At 38.8% G+C, this 14546-nt stretch overlaps 2 protein-coding genes across 3 annotated transcripts in view; one reads left to right on the plus strand and one right to left on the minus strand.

The window, feature by feature from the left end:
• Positions 1-102: 102 nt before the first annotated feature.
• On the plus strand, positions 103-7383 carry LOC125224855 (charged multivesicular body protein 5). The gene is made up of 5 exons (XM_048128353.1): positions 103-292; positions 1332-1483; positions 2272-2437; positions 4914-5037; positions 6534-7383. The coding sequence occupies exons 1-5, from the start codon at positions 224-226 to the stop codon at positions 6701-6703; spliced, it is 681 nt and encodes a 226-aa protein (XP_047984310.1). The 5' UTR covers positions 103-223; the 3' UTR covers positions 6704-7383.
• A 1797-nt stretch (positions 7384-9180) lies between these two features.
• LOC125224691 (synaptic vesicle glycoprotein 2C-like) overlaps positions 9181-14546 on the minus strand; it is a 29528-nt gene continuing 24162 nt past the window's right edge. For both annotated transcript variants that reach the window (XM_048128123.1, XM_048128122.1), the window contains exons 7-11: positions 13779-13984; positions 12751-13010; positions 11883-12042; positions 10623-10750; positions 9181-9663 (exon numbers count right to left, since the gene is read on the minus strand). In XM_048128123.1, coding sequence (XP_047984080.1) covers positions 9608-9663; positions 10623-10750; positions 11883-12042; positions 12751-13010; positions 13779-13984 — 810 coding nt within the window. In that variant the 3' untranslated portion in view covers positions 9181-9607. The remainder of the gene's footprint in view (positions 9664-10622; positions 10751-11882; positions 12043-12750; positions 13011-13778; positions 13985-14546) is intronic.

Here is a 14546-nt window from a genome sequence, read left to right on the forward strand (position 1 = left end):
GAGAAAATAAAGAAGAGCCCATTCATTTTCAAATGTATTATATTAGTTTATCCGGCCGTATATTATTTGGCTGATCATTATACACAAAATGTCAATGTCATTGAATTGGGTTTTGTTGTCGATTTCGATTGTTGGTGGAGTGAGATCAGGGAAATTTTCGTACTTAGTTACTTTGTGAAAAGGAATTTATCTTTAAGAAAAGTGTTCTTAAAATCTAAACAAAATGAACAGAATATTCGGCAGAGGAAAATCAAAGACTCCGGGTCCCAGCATAACAGACTGCATTGGCACTGTAAGTAACGTAAATGTAATTATTTTGTCTTGGAGGTAGGTCCTAGATGATATGCTTTGATGATTCATACGCCTTCAAAACGAGTTGTTGTTGATTAAATCTCTCGCCAAAATGAATATCATAGTACATATGATATAGTTTCGTGGCATTTATGGACAATTTCCTTAAATGCTGCATCACAAAACAGAAAAATAAATAAGTATACCTGTTCCTATAATAGAACTAACTACTTTAAATCTGACTCCTGCAAAAATTTGCAATAAATTTGAAGTACATACCAATATGTCCAAATAATACAATATGTTCTATAGAGAATTGAATAAATGTATAGAAAAGGGTGCAACTAAGGCACAACTAAGGCGGTGTAGTTACGACCTTACAAACATTAATGCAATAGGGAGTTGCTGTTTTATTGTTTGAGATAGTGAAATTTCTGCTTCCTGGTTTCCACATGATTGATTGTTGCAACCATTTGTAGTTTTGTAAACAAAATCTACTATACTGTTGCAATTTTGCCCCCTTGTCAATTTGTGCTAGCTGCAGTTTCTAAAATGAGATCTTGATCAAGGTAGGTGCCATAGTTTCTTCCATAGTGCCAGAGACCAGTCCACAATCGATTCAGTCTAAAAGCTAGGCTTCTTTTTGTACTTCTTTCATACAATAGTCCTACACTAACTCGATGACAACAACGTATAGGGTACAACCTGCAATTATTTTTTTCAGAAAATTGAACCTTACCCACAACATACAAGGTGCTATCTGCTACAAAAAGAAATCACAGATTTCGCCTTGTACGTTGTTGTCATCAAACTGGGGATGGTCCTTGGGTGCATTGCTATAGTGCAAACAGGGATAATCCAGTTAGTATCTGAATTTCAGTTAGTAGCTAGATAATACTGTGTATGTGCTGTTGGCTTTGGCCCCATACACCTCTCCCAGAGGCCAGGAACCTATGGTTCCGAGATATACAAAGAACAAACATTATAATAACGAACATTGAGTGGCAGCATTTTGTTTTAATTTACTCTCTATTTTATAGGTAGATGGCCGAGCGGACAATATAGAGCAGAAAGTCAACAAGTTGGAGACAGAACTCAGGAAATACAAAGACCAAATGGCTAAAATGAGAGAAGGACCAGCAAAAAACTCTGTTAAACAAAAAGCTATGAGGGTTCTAAAGCAGAAGAAAATGTATGTTTAATATTGCATTGACTTGAAAAACACCCCCATTCCTCTTTGTGGTGTTGTAGAAGTTGACTGTGGGATAGAGGTTCAATTGTGTTGTGATGGGATAGCAACATGTCACTGCAAAATCAGAATTTTGTTTACTTTCAACCCCTTAATTGTGAAAAATAGCACTGGATACTTGAGTAGCTATATGTCCTCTGCAACCCCTTTTGGGAATACAGGCATGAGTTTATGTATGTAATAAGTACTTGAGAATTATTCAAAACAAATTCTGGAAATAAAGGATTTTAATCATTGCCTGAAAAGGCTGTCCTTGCATAATTAATCTACTCAACTGCAACATAACTATGCAACATAACATACCCACAATTCTTACTAATTATTATATTACATTTCCTGTATGTAAATAAAAAATACTTTTGGTTTGCACCTAAAAATGGAGCTAAGTTAATGTCTTAAGGAAGCTTATATTCAAATTCATTAGAAAAATAATAATATATATATTATTCTGTGAACAAAATAGTACATTACGATACAAGGGCGTAAAAAAGGAAGTTTGAAACGAGTGGAGATAAATTAAAACATGACCGAAGGGAGTGTTTTAAATCGACACGAGTTACGAATTTATTTTCGCACGTGTATCGTACGACGTTTTTCAGTGCAGATGGTCCTCCGAACTTTCGACCTGACATATAATGAACCACTTCTCGCACTAGTGCGTAAAAAAAACACCATCTGTACTGAAAGAATATTTTCTTTTTTTTTTCAAAACTTTTACAAATCACATTCAGGTATGAACAACAGTTAGAAAATCTACGAGCTCAGTCATTCAACATGGAACAAGCAAACTACGCCACACAAACATTGAAGGACACACACGCCACGGTGCAGGCCATGAAGGACGGTGTCACACAGATGAAGAAGGAGTTTAAGAAGATCAACATTGATAACATTGAGGTAATGTGTGTTAGAATATTTTTTTTAATGCTAATAGGAGACAAACGAGCAGACAGGGTACATAGCCGAATGGCACAAACGCTCACGAATTGCTCACGAAACGAAACGCTCGTAGATATGTATCTCATCGCTTTTGCCTTTTGGCGAGCCAGACTTCCTTTAGCGGCGTTTAGTTTTCGTTTCGCGTCGCAGAAATGCCATTCGGCTATGGCACCCGGTCACCTGATAGTGAGCAATCACTGCCGCATGGACACCCGAAATCAGAAAAGGGTTGGAGGTGCATTGCCAGCCTTTAAGATGGATGTACACTCTTTTCTTGAGGGTTTGTTGGCCGTATCCATATTTGATATAATTTTTTTATTTATTATATTTTAGAAACATACAGTCGTTTACAAACAGTACTTATACAATATTGTTAAAGTATATAGACCTAGAGTTTCATTAATTTGTTACATAAAATCACAGTCTGTTTTTTTTAAATGTTACTTAACCAAAACTAAACATTTGAGAGCGTAAGAAAAGGAAAAGGTACATTATTACCTAAACAAAAGCACGTTTTAAAGTATTGATGGAACAAGTGAATATATCTATGTTAGAAAGCTTGGCATTTTCGTTAAATAGTTTGCAGGCACGTCTTATGAACATATTTTGTGCATAACACGTTCTACTGTTGGGAATCGAGAATAATCTTTTCTTCTGACAGTGGCGCTGACGTCTACGGGGAACTCTGAGCTGTATTTGGTGTAGTAGTGAGGGGACATCTAATACATTGCGCATAATTTTATAGAGTAAGACGGAATCTGCGATATCTCGACGGTTACTGAGTGTTTGAAATTTATGGTGGATTAGAGATTCGCTATAACTAACATGTGTGTGACCAGTTCTAAAATCAAGAGTTTTAAGGAACTTTCTTTGTATCCGTTCTAGTCGTTCAATATGGATATTATAATAAGGTTTCCATACTGTATTAGCAAACTCGAGATGACTGCGAACAAAACTGTTAAAGAGGATTTTGTAGGTGGTACTATTTTTAAAAGGTTTACCAACTCTTAGAATGAAGCCCAGTTGTTTGTAAGCTTTTTTTATGACAGAATCTAAATGAGGTATGAACGATAGTTTAGAATCCATTAGAACTCCAAGATCACGGATTAGTGTTACTCTACGCAGGTGATTATTACATAATGTGAAGTTATATTGTGCATTATTTTTTTTTCGTGTAAAGTTTATTACAGAACATTTATTTATATTTAAAAATAAATCATTATCTTTACAGAATGTCTCAAAACTAGTTAAATCATCCTGCAGCAAATAATAATCTTCAACCGTATTTATGACTTTATAAATTTTCGTGTCATCTGCGTAGAGCAAAACCTTTGAGTGTTTGATATATTTATCTAAATCGTTAATAAATAGCGTAAAAAGCAACGGGCCTAAATGAGATCCCTGGGGTACACCGGAACTAATTGTTTTCCATTGAGAAGTGTAACCTGATAATACTACACATTGGCTTCGATTTTCAACGTAAGATTTGATCCAACGAAAAAGGTCTCCGTGTATCCCGAGGTGCCAAAGCTTAAGAAGAAGCTTATTGTGACAAATTTATAATCTGCAAGTACTACGTAGGCTTTGTGAACACAAAGCCGAAATTAGCTACAGGATTTTTCATAAGCCATGTTGGAAAATAGGAATTCTACAAGAGGTTTTGTTAATTTACTTACTCTAAAAGTATGATACCAAATGTGACATCAAATCCTAATATGGCCCCCAAGTCGCCATAGCAACCATGACCCCTATAATTTAACCTCAAATGCCTCAAATGTTTATCCATGCTATACACGGTGAAATAAAAAGGACCAAAAGGACCAGCCATTAAATAAATGTCATATACAAAGAAAAAGTGACCAAGGCCTCCAAGTGTTCCGAGCTTCTTTTACGATCTTTTCTTTTGCGAGTTTTTTTTTCTTTGTATATGACATTTATTTAATGTTTATAGTATAATAGTAGTGTTACTACTTAAAAAATACAAATTAAAATATTTTCAAATCAGAATAATTTAATTTGTTCTAAGAGGACCAGCCATACTTTGCAATCTTTGCATAGTGACTTTTATACTTTATGAAATTTGAAATCCTTCCCTTTAGAATTAGAGACCTTATTATTGACAAATGGCCTGCTAGATGTTAAATACATATCTAATCTATACATATCTTTACCTGTGTGGTGACGGGTTAAGAATTTCACCACCCCTTTCTTCCCGTGGGTGTCGTAGAAGGTGACTGTGGGATATGGGTTAAATTGTGGCATAGGCGAGAGGCTGGCAACCTGTCACTGCAATGTCACAGTTTCGTTCCCTTATTTTCCAAGAGTGGCACTGAAACTTGAGTAGTTTCATGTGCTCTGCCCCTTCATGGGATACAGGTGTGATTGTATGTATTTAATTACATCTTTTTACAAAAACCATTTATCTATACTTCAGGATGTGAACGACGATTTGGCCGACATGTTAGAACAGGCCGACGAGGTGCAGGAAGCCCTGGGCCGCCAGTACGGCATGCCAGAGATGGATGATGACGAGCTAGCGGCCGAGCTTGACGCCCTAGGTACGTACGAACGTCCTGTATGCGAAATAGCTGCCGAACATGACGCCCTAGGTACGTACATCAGGGGCCTATTTCTCGAACGATATTAGACTAATATTATTAAACCACAGTGGTGACGGCCCCTTGTAGTGACAGGTTAAGAATTTCACCACTTTCTTCCCGTGGGTGTCGTAGAAGTCGACTGTGGGATGATGGGTTAATTGTGGCGTAGGCGAGAGGCTGATAACCTGTCACTGCAATGTCACAATTTGGATTTCTTTCAACCCCTTTTTGCCAAGAGTGGCACTGAAACTTAGTAGTTCATGTGCTCTGCCTTTATGGAATACAGGCGTGATTATATGTATATGTATGTATTAGACCACAAACTTTCAAATCGTATGGGTTGTTATAACACCACACTAATATTTTTCGAGAAATGGGCACCAGGATGTAAACTAGCAGACACGTTGACTGCTGTCGGGTGAAGGAAGCCCTGAGCCGCGCCTGTACATCATGCTAGTTGCCACTTTCCCGAATGAAGGTTGAGGGAGGCGATGGCTGAGATACGCGTCATACCTACTCGTGAACGGGTGCTGTCTAAAGACCGTTCTGTTTAAGCTTACAGGGTTATTATACCTAATAACATTCATTCTGATTTATATTTCATTTTCATTAGGACATTTTGTTCGGTTCTCGTTTGTTTCTTTTCTTTTAGTTAATATTTTGATTACCTATACGATTTTGACTCTTGGAGACCCTATACATCGCTAAGCATAATTAGATTAAGTATACATGTTATCTTTAGTTGTGACATTTCGAGTCATTTACGTATCTTCAATTCAATTCAATTCAATTATCGACATTAAGAGGGCTTATACATCTCTAATTATTGTAGTAACGTAATACTTTAGTTAGAACTTAGAATTAGTACCTATTATCAATTGTAATATTAGTTCAACTTGTATATTGACGTGTAAAAGTGCCCCTTTGGCCTATTTGCTGAATAAATGATTTGTAATTTGTTGCAACATGACGACGATCTAGCTGCTGAGCTTGACGCCCTAGGTACCTAGTCAGGATGAGAAGAGAGACTCGTTGGAGAGTTGACTAGGACAAGAAGCCAAGTAATTTGATTGAACCTTGAGAAAAATTGCATTGTCTTATTTTTCAAATTTACCTGTTATTCATTTGATCCTTATATTGTATCGAAACATAAGCATAAGGACGTGACTTGTACCATGAAAGAACAGGAAGTCGTTTTTGATTTTAATCTGTTGAATCCCTAGAGGAGAAGCTAGCAGCAGCAACTGGTCCATACAAGCCGATTCCCACCGGCTTGCTTAAAATCGATTACTAGTAAAGTACCTAATGTTAAGGTAGGTTTATTTTGTGCTCATTGTTGCCTAGCAGAAATTTTCACCAACCGTCACTGGAAGCTAGCGTATTTTTTAAATCTTTGAATGTTGAATTGTTTTTTTAGAAAGTAAAGGTACTTAAGATTTTTTTTTAATTTCCAGGCGACGAGATAGCCTTAGACGATGACGCGTCGTACCTAGACGACGTAGTGAAGGCGCCCGCCGCGCCGGACAAGGAGCCCGGCGCCGACAGCGTGCGCAACAAGGACGGCGTGCCTGTCGACGAGTTCGGCCTGCCGCAGGTACCCAGCGCCGCGCAGACCTCGCGCTAACTCTGCTCGTAGCCTGCTCGCGCGGCCGGCGGGGCCCGGTCAACTGCACACTATGCCACAGATTATTAATAACCATACATCGGGGTTTTGGGAGCGGGGATGAATTTGTGTATTTATAACTCTGTTTATAGTAACTTGAATTACTGAAATATAGATTAAACTATGTATCTGGCTCCAAATGTACCTAGAAATGTTATAGTGATGTCTGTTGTTCATCGTTTTCACCCTTTTTGGGCTAGATCATTCCCGCTCCCAAAACCCCGATGTATGTTAATAACTTACTAACGTAACAGGGTACGTAACCGAATGGCACAAACGCTCACGAAACGAAAAGCTCGTAGACAGAGCCAGACTACCTTTCGCGGCGTTTCGTTTTCGTTTGCAGAAATGCCATTCGGCTACGGCACCAGATCCTTCACTTTCCCGCAAAACGACAAATACCTACGCTTTATTTAACTAATACTAATGAGTTACTAGCTCAGAAGAATAGTACGTGCCACGCAACTGCACAGGCGGGCGCGTGGCGAGGGCATTTTAAATAACTAACTGCTAGTGGGTAGGTACTTAACGCGCGACCGCGAGCGAGTGACGTAGGACGGATTATGTGGACTAGTGTGGACTCAAGACACCTGTATAGCCGCTTCTCTATATACCACGGCAAACTATCGAGCATTGGCGCGGCAGCCGCGCGAGCCAAATCGATCATTGGCGCGCTCGAACGATTCACTGTGGTCGGTTTTTCACTGTTGTTTTTCATCATTCACTGTTGTCGGTTATTGGCCGCGCGGTAAAGGAGTGTCAGTGCTTTGTTCGCGCGCAGTTGGGACGGATTGCTATATATTACGAACGTGGGATCGCTTGCCGCGTTATAGTTGAAGATGATGCCAAAAGTAGCTCACGGTCGAACAATGCTCGCTCACACTTCAATTGTTTGACATTCACGCCGCACGCCCCGCCCCGCCACACGCTCATATTAGGCAGGCCTTACACTTGGGATCATTTGTACCACACAGTTCGCTCACAATTGTTTTATGTATGGGAATTTTCATAGTTTTCTACTGGGTGAAGTTGAGCGGTCTGATTACAATCGTAGGTGCAACGGTCCCTTATATTTTAGGAAGAGGGATTAAAGGGAAAGGTCCGTACAGATCTGACGAATGCGACGTTAGGGTTGCAGTGAGTTTAAGGGAGACAAATTTTAGTCTTGTTAGGCAGGAACTGGAAATTACGCTCTTTCTAGAACCATCAGAGCACAGGTGACTAAACTTTTGTATTAAATTTGTATGTATGACAATCATATTTACTACGAATCGCATAAGACAATCTCATTTAGTCATATACTAGCAACTAATTCCTCAGATCTGAACAGACTTTGACCAGGATAACCTATAATATAATAGTAATATGAGTTGAAGTTTACCTTTCTGAAATGGAAGAACTACTGGTCTCTTATAGTAATAGCATGTCACTTTTTTAATGTCATCTCTAAATGTATTACATGATCTACGATTGTAATTACTTCTTTCAATAACAGTAAACATTTTTTTAGTATATGTAAATTAAAAAAATATATATATTTAGTCTTCAAATGAAAATTTGCTAAATGCGGTTATACCTACACATTTATTTACAAGTAATTTTTTAAACAGGGAATATGTATTTTGCCAAATGCTTGCATAATACTTGAGTTATAAGTGTTTTAGTAATAATAGCATAATCGAAACACACAACTTCACTAATTAAAAATTATACACTTAAAAATGAAATTTTCACACAAAATAAGAATTTCTTTTCTGTTCACTCAATTACGAAGTGCAGTTTAATCATTGGTGATAAGTATTTTATACTAATTATCCTAAGTTCTTTACTTATAATCTCATTGAATTACCCAGAAGTGAACCTTAGTACATCTACTTAAGGTCGACATGTGACACTGCTTTCGTGATCGTTCTAGTAATCGCCTTTCACAATAATATATTGACGTGTAAAATAATGAACAAAAAAATGTTAAATTTTGTTGCTGTATGTCTATTTTTAATAATATATTGTGTAATCTAATCTATTTTAAATAAATGTAAGTTGTTTATATACAAGATATTTTATCAATTGAATCATCAAACCTAACCAGTCAAACCTTCCCGTGAATTTCTACCTTCTTATGACAAGAATAAAATGTAATGTATAGCGGGGCAAATGTAACTGGTCCATTTTTTCCATGTTTTACAATATTTGCATTATCAAATAGAGTGTCCAACGGTTATACATGGTAGGCGTGTTCAGTGGATACATGTAGAACTCAACATCATAGTGTAATAATGTAAATAATGGATTTGGTACAATTGCCCCCGTCGAGATTTGCCCTGCTGTACCTTACCTAGTATTTACAATGTCGTCGGTATTGGTAGAAATTATATCAAATCCAGCTTAGTTGCATTAAAAAAAACTTAAAGGAATAGGAATAGGAATAAAACCAAAAGTTTAATTATAAGGTAAATTGACCTTTAATAATAATAATAATTTACGGGCACTGTAATATCAGTCAACTCTAAAATACTGTTACGTTCATTTCATACATTACATTAATAAGGCATTATTTAAATACTGCATTCAATCACAGTGGTAGGTAACGAGCGTCGGATAGGTACCCATTCGAATCGCGACACAATATTCTAAGTATCTCGATAATAAATAATACTTAAGTCCTCAATATTTACATCCTAAATGATATGTACACTAAGGCCCTTTTCTGACTGGCCAGTACGCCATACCGTCCTCTGATTGGCAAAATTTGAGCCAATCAGGTCGCAGTACTGTTTTGAACTGGCAAATCAGGAAAGGGCCCAACTCCGTAGTGATTTCTACACTGAAAGTCTAAGTCACTAGTTGATGGCACTCGTTGGTAGTTTAGTCCAGTGCCTCTTGGCCTGTCTTTGGCAAGAAGAAGCAGAGGAAGGCAGCCACTGTAACAAAAAAATGTTTTTAGCAATTGTGTCACATACTAGGGGACTATGCATAAAGCTAAGAACATATTATGGGTCGCGACCGCGGACGCGATCTGTATAATGAATATACACTGAATTGTGCAAACTATCGGTCGTCGGTCGTGGAAGTGGCCTTGAGTGCACGGACGTCCGATCGAAATCTGGCTCGCTGGATGTTTATGTCAGCCGAAGCCACGTCCCGAAGACTGTGCACACTGATCGGTCGTGGTCGCGCGACCGCGGACGTCCGCGTAGTATGTTCCTAGCTTTAGGGTATTCTTAGAGCATAGTACTTTTCGAAGAACGCAGATAGTAAATAATGCAAAATAATGGTGACACAATTGACACCACAATTTGTGACATTAGTGTAGTGATTATGTCTATGAATCTAGTCAAGCTTTGGGGTTAATAAATTCGTCGTCGTGTCTACAAAGGTCGGTATATGTATTAACACTTTGGCAACCAAGAACACGCCTGGTGGGCACTCGTAAACTTTGCTCAGGGGGCCGATTTTTGAGTCTCACTGTCACTAAAATACCGGTTGAAAACGGTGAATTGCCTATTATTTTCAGTGACAATTTTCTGAATTCGAACGCCGTGAGACTCAAAAATCGGCCCCCTGGTGCCGAAGAACCCGCTGGGCGGGTTCTCACCATACAAAAGGGCGATTATAATTTACGACTGGGTTCTGAGTTCTGAACTGACGTAGTGCGCCCTTTTGGTCTGGTATTGATTGTGTTGAGGTATGTATACCCAGAATGATTTCTGGTACTATAATTTCGATTTTCTCTCATTATTTTTTATAGTGTTAATTTTTTACATTGCGTGCCTAACCTTATCGTACTTTTTTACTGAAACAAATAAAATTTCATATTGGGTCTTAGCGGCGCGTGTCATTTTTGACTTTATTGGCTTTCGAAATTCAAAGGGGTACTTACTGAAGAGCAGGAATGAGAATATCGCGATGGGCACCACACAGTTGATGTCTATGAGGTACCCGAAGGACAGGTTGCCGATCAGCCCGCCGCCTCGCCCCGCCGTCAGAGATAGCGCGGCGGCCATTACCCTGGAACATAAGGATTTATTAGGTACTCCCTTTATTGGCTATGTGTAGTCGCTGGCGGGAAGTATAATGCCTGCACACGATATGGTAGAAATATGGATTTTCGTGGGATTTCCATAATATGTTACAGCTATTTTTTTTTTTTTTAGTATGAATAGGTAGACGTTTGACCACGATCACACCTGATGGTAAGTGATAATGCGGTTTACGGTGGATCACGCTTACCTATGAGATGCCTATTTACTCTTGCTTTAAAATTATTGTTAACAATAATATATCTCGCGCTAGGCATCTTTGCGGCTCAACCAGCTACATTAACTTTTTTCTTTTCCAGTAAATTGGTAAGAAAAGTTCCTAATAGCATAGAGGAAATAAGTAAGGGAAGAGTTGTAACTCCATACATCAGTAAATGCGAGTTTATGTAGTGACATCTATCGTCATTCACTCGTCAATCACGCGCCAACTAGCGTAAATTATCAGTACTGCTACTTGTCAATAGACGTCACGACGAACAAAAAGTCTATTGCTCAACAATTTTTAGCTAATATTACAATAGTATTAATCAGTACTTTGCTTTCAATTACTTCAGCTTATAATATAAGGTGTAAATTGTTTTAATATTACATTTTTGGCGGTCGCAATACTGTCGGCACCTAGTGTCGAGTAGCAGTACTGATAATTTACGCTAGTTGGCGCGTGATTGACGAGTGAATGACGATAGATGTCACTACAAATAACTCGCATTTACTGATGTATGGAGTTACAAATCTTCCCTTACTTATTCCTCTATGCTAATAGGTAGTCTTTAGAACAGATAATTTAGAACCTAAAAATAATCGCCATACCAATAAATGTTACTAGAGTTACATAGTTTTTTATTCAGGGGCATTCAGGCATCATTCGTGAATTTATGAGGATTACCTAATCGCCCCCGAATAATCTAGGTGTCGAATTTATCAAAAAATGATTTGGTATGACATCGGTCACATCGGCATTTAATCGTCTTAATAACTAAACAAACTAAATATTTTGGTTCACTTATCTAAAGTGTATCTCATTCTCCACTTTATATGTAAAATATTGTAACATCTTCCATCTTAAATAACAGAGTAACGTATTCTACAGATTTGCTTACCTAAGGTTCGTAGGGAACAAGTCGACCAGCACGCAGAAGACGAGCGAGATGGCGAGCGAAGTGAGCGCCTCGAAGATGCAGGACATCACCAGGTTCTGGGTGGAGTTCTGCACGTAGTACATGGCGACCGTGACGATGCCGGCAACCGTTAAACTGAAAACTGGAATACAACATGTCAGTTAGTAAGTGGCCGAAGCTTTAGCGAAGATTTTACATATCAGTTTCGGCAAAATAGATTTCGAATGTCCGACTGTTCTCCTTTAATTCCTCTATAGGTAGCAATTCTTAATCGGTTCTCATGAAATGTTGTGTGCAGACGTTGATGATTAGATACTTGTGCAATTTAGTAATTAAGGTAGCAACATTCAGAGTATACATGTAGATTCTGGAGTCACTGGTATTCAGGCATGAAGGAGTTTTAGTTGGCATCCTCAATTACTACCTACGGACTGAGTCTTAGGTTATGCTTTAGTGATACTCACTCAAGAAGAATTTAGCTCCAAGCTTGTGGACACACAGCGGTAACCACAGGGAAGTCGGGATGCACGCCAGACCGACAATCAGGGTATGCATGTAGACACTAGGGTCAATGGTCTTGAGACAATCGTAGGGATCGTTGTTGGCTTCCTCAATGACTACAGACTAAGCCTTAGGTTATGCTTTAGTGATACTCACTCAAGAAGAATTTAGCTCCAAGCTTGTGGACACACAGCGGTAACCACAGGGAAGTCGGGATGCACGCCAGACCGACAATCAGGGTATTCATGTAGACGCTAGGGCCAATGGTCTTGAGACAATCGTAGGGATCGTCGTTGGCTTCCTCAATGACTACAGACTAAGCCTTAGGTTATGCTTTAGTGATACTCACTCAAGAAGAATTTGGCTCCAAGTTTATGAACGCACAGCGGTAACCACAGGGAAGTCGGGATGCACGCCAGACCGACAATCAGGGTATGCATGTAGACGCTAGAGTCAATGGTCTTCAAACAATCGTAGGGATCGTCGTTGACTTTTTCGGTTACAATTCCGGACACATCGCAGACGGAGGCGGACACGTTGGGGAACTTGTGCTCGAACTCTTCATAGCGGTTGAACAGCTCGGGGAACCAGACCATCAGGGTGTAGTAGCTGGAATAGATGACTTGGTTAGGTGACTTTTACACTATTTGTCGGTTAACCAATTAAATACAAAATCAAGCGGATCTGTGGTCAGTTACAGACCTGTTTTTGACCTCCTTATTTGGTCGTGTTATCTTACCTTCAATTGGTTTAAGCAGCGTTTTGAGGCTAGATTTAGTTTACCTACATTTACGTATTTAAATACGTAAAGATAACAAACTAAAAGTAGCTAGGCAGCACTGCGGAGTCTGACCTCCTAGAGGCTTCGAGCCTTCGAGCCTACGCGGAACGGCCTTCGATCATCGCTTTTAGACACTTTTATTGTACTTTGACTACGACTCTGACTGTGACTATAACTGCACGGATGTCATTCCGAGTGTCATTAATATCCTTAGCAACATCTATCTGTACTTTATTGTTGATAATAAATAAAATCACCAGTCTGCACTTGAATTGACAATATGCCGGCGTACCATGCTTCCAATTTTATCACTTATCCACGTGGATAAGACATCTGTCACTCTCACACTGACATACTTGCCAAAGCGTGACAGAAGTCTTATCCACGTGGATAAGTGATAAAATTAGAAGCATGATACGCCGGATGGTCTCAACTTTTGACATTGTTGGTGCAATATGACTCACAGTATTACGTACATATTTTAGGCAAAGCTACTGAATTATTTGGATGTGTAATGCCGTTGGGAGCAAGTCCATTGTTATATTTATCATGGTCCTATATAGTTTAATGATAAATTATAATAATTATGAACTTACGCCGTAGTAAGGCCGAACTGGATAAGGCAGGTCAGCACGGTGTATTTGAGGTAGGGCGGCTTGCAGAGCGCCTTGGTCTGCACCCAGATCTCGCTGAACAGCCGCTTCAGGTCCTTGGGTTTGCGCATGCTGAGGCTGCGCACAGACTTCTGTGAGTGCTGAGACGCCACCGATATGGTTCGCACTTTCTCCTTGAGGCTCTTGATCTGGAATTCAAAGGAAGTACACGTTAAATTATAGTTCTTACTGAAAATCTAAATGCGAACTAATCATGTAGGATGTACGCTGCATTCCTGGCAGTTTAGCACAACTTGCGCTCTCGAATCCATACTAGAAGTCGTGCTAGATGTATGGACTCAATCGCAAGTTGTCCTGGTGTCCTGGTCTAGGACATGTGCCTGATAGTGTTAAACTATGTGAGTTAAGTGTACCTACCTACAAACACCAACTAAGTGCTGAACCATGGAAAATTAGTCATTTTTTTTTTAGTCATTTATTTAATATTGCATTGTCATGTACATAATAAGGTGTTAGTTTACATTTGATTCCAGTTCATGACACCCTGTAAGGGCACACAATATATAACTTAATTTAGGTTATACATTACATCAATGATTAATTTAGGAATTTTAACAGTAAGTATGTTGTTTTACAAAATCGCTGTATTAATTAATTGGTCAAGTTATTAATATATGTAGATATTAATTTAATAAATGTCATTTTATAATAGTATGATTGTAGAAATATAAAAGATTATGAGTTAAAAGT

This window comes from Leguminivora glycinivorella, chromosome 3 (genome assembly GCF_023078275.1).
Source record: "Leguminivora glycinivorella isolate SPB_JAAS2020 chromosome 3, LegGlyc_1.1, whole genome shotgun sequence".
Classification (NCBI taxonomy): Eukaryota; Metazoa; Arthropoda; class Insecta; order Lepidoptera; family Tortricidae; genus Leguminivora; species Leguminivora glycinivorella.

Bases quoted from the DNA above. Each gene is read 5' to 3' on its own strand.
- LOC125224855 (XM_048128353.1), top strand. From the start codon at position 224: ATGAACAGAATATTCGGCAGAGGAAAATCAAAGACTCCGGGTCCCAGC. The intron at 1,484-2,271 runs GTATGTTTAATA...AATCACATTCAG, and splicing joins GTTCTAAAGCAGAAGAAAAT to GTATGAACAACAGTTAGAAA. The intron at 5,038-6,533 runs GTACGTACGAAC...TTTAATTTCCAG, and splicing joins GGCCGAGCTTGACGCCCTAG to GCGACGAGATAGCCTTAGAC.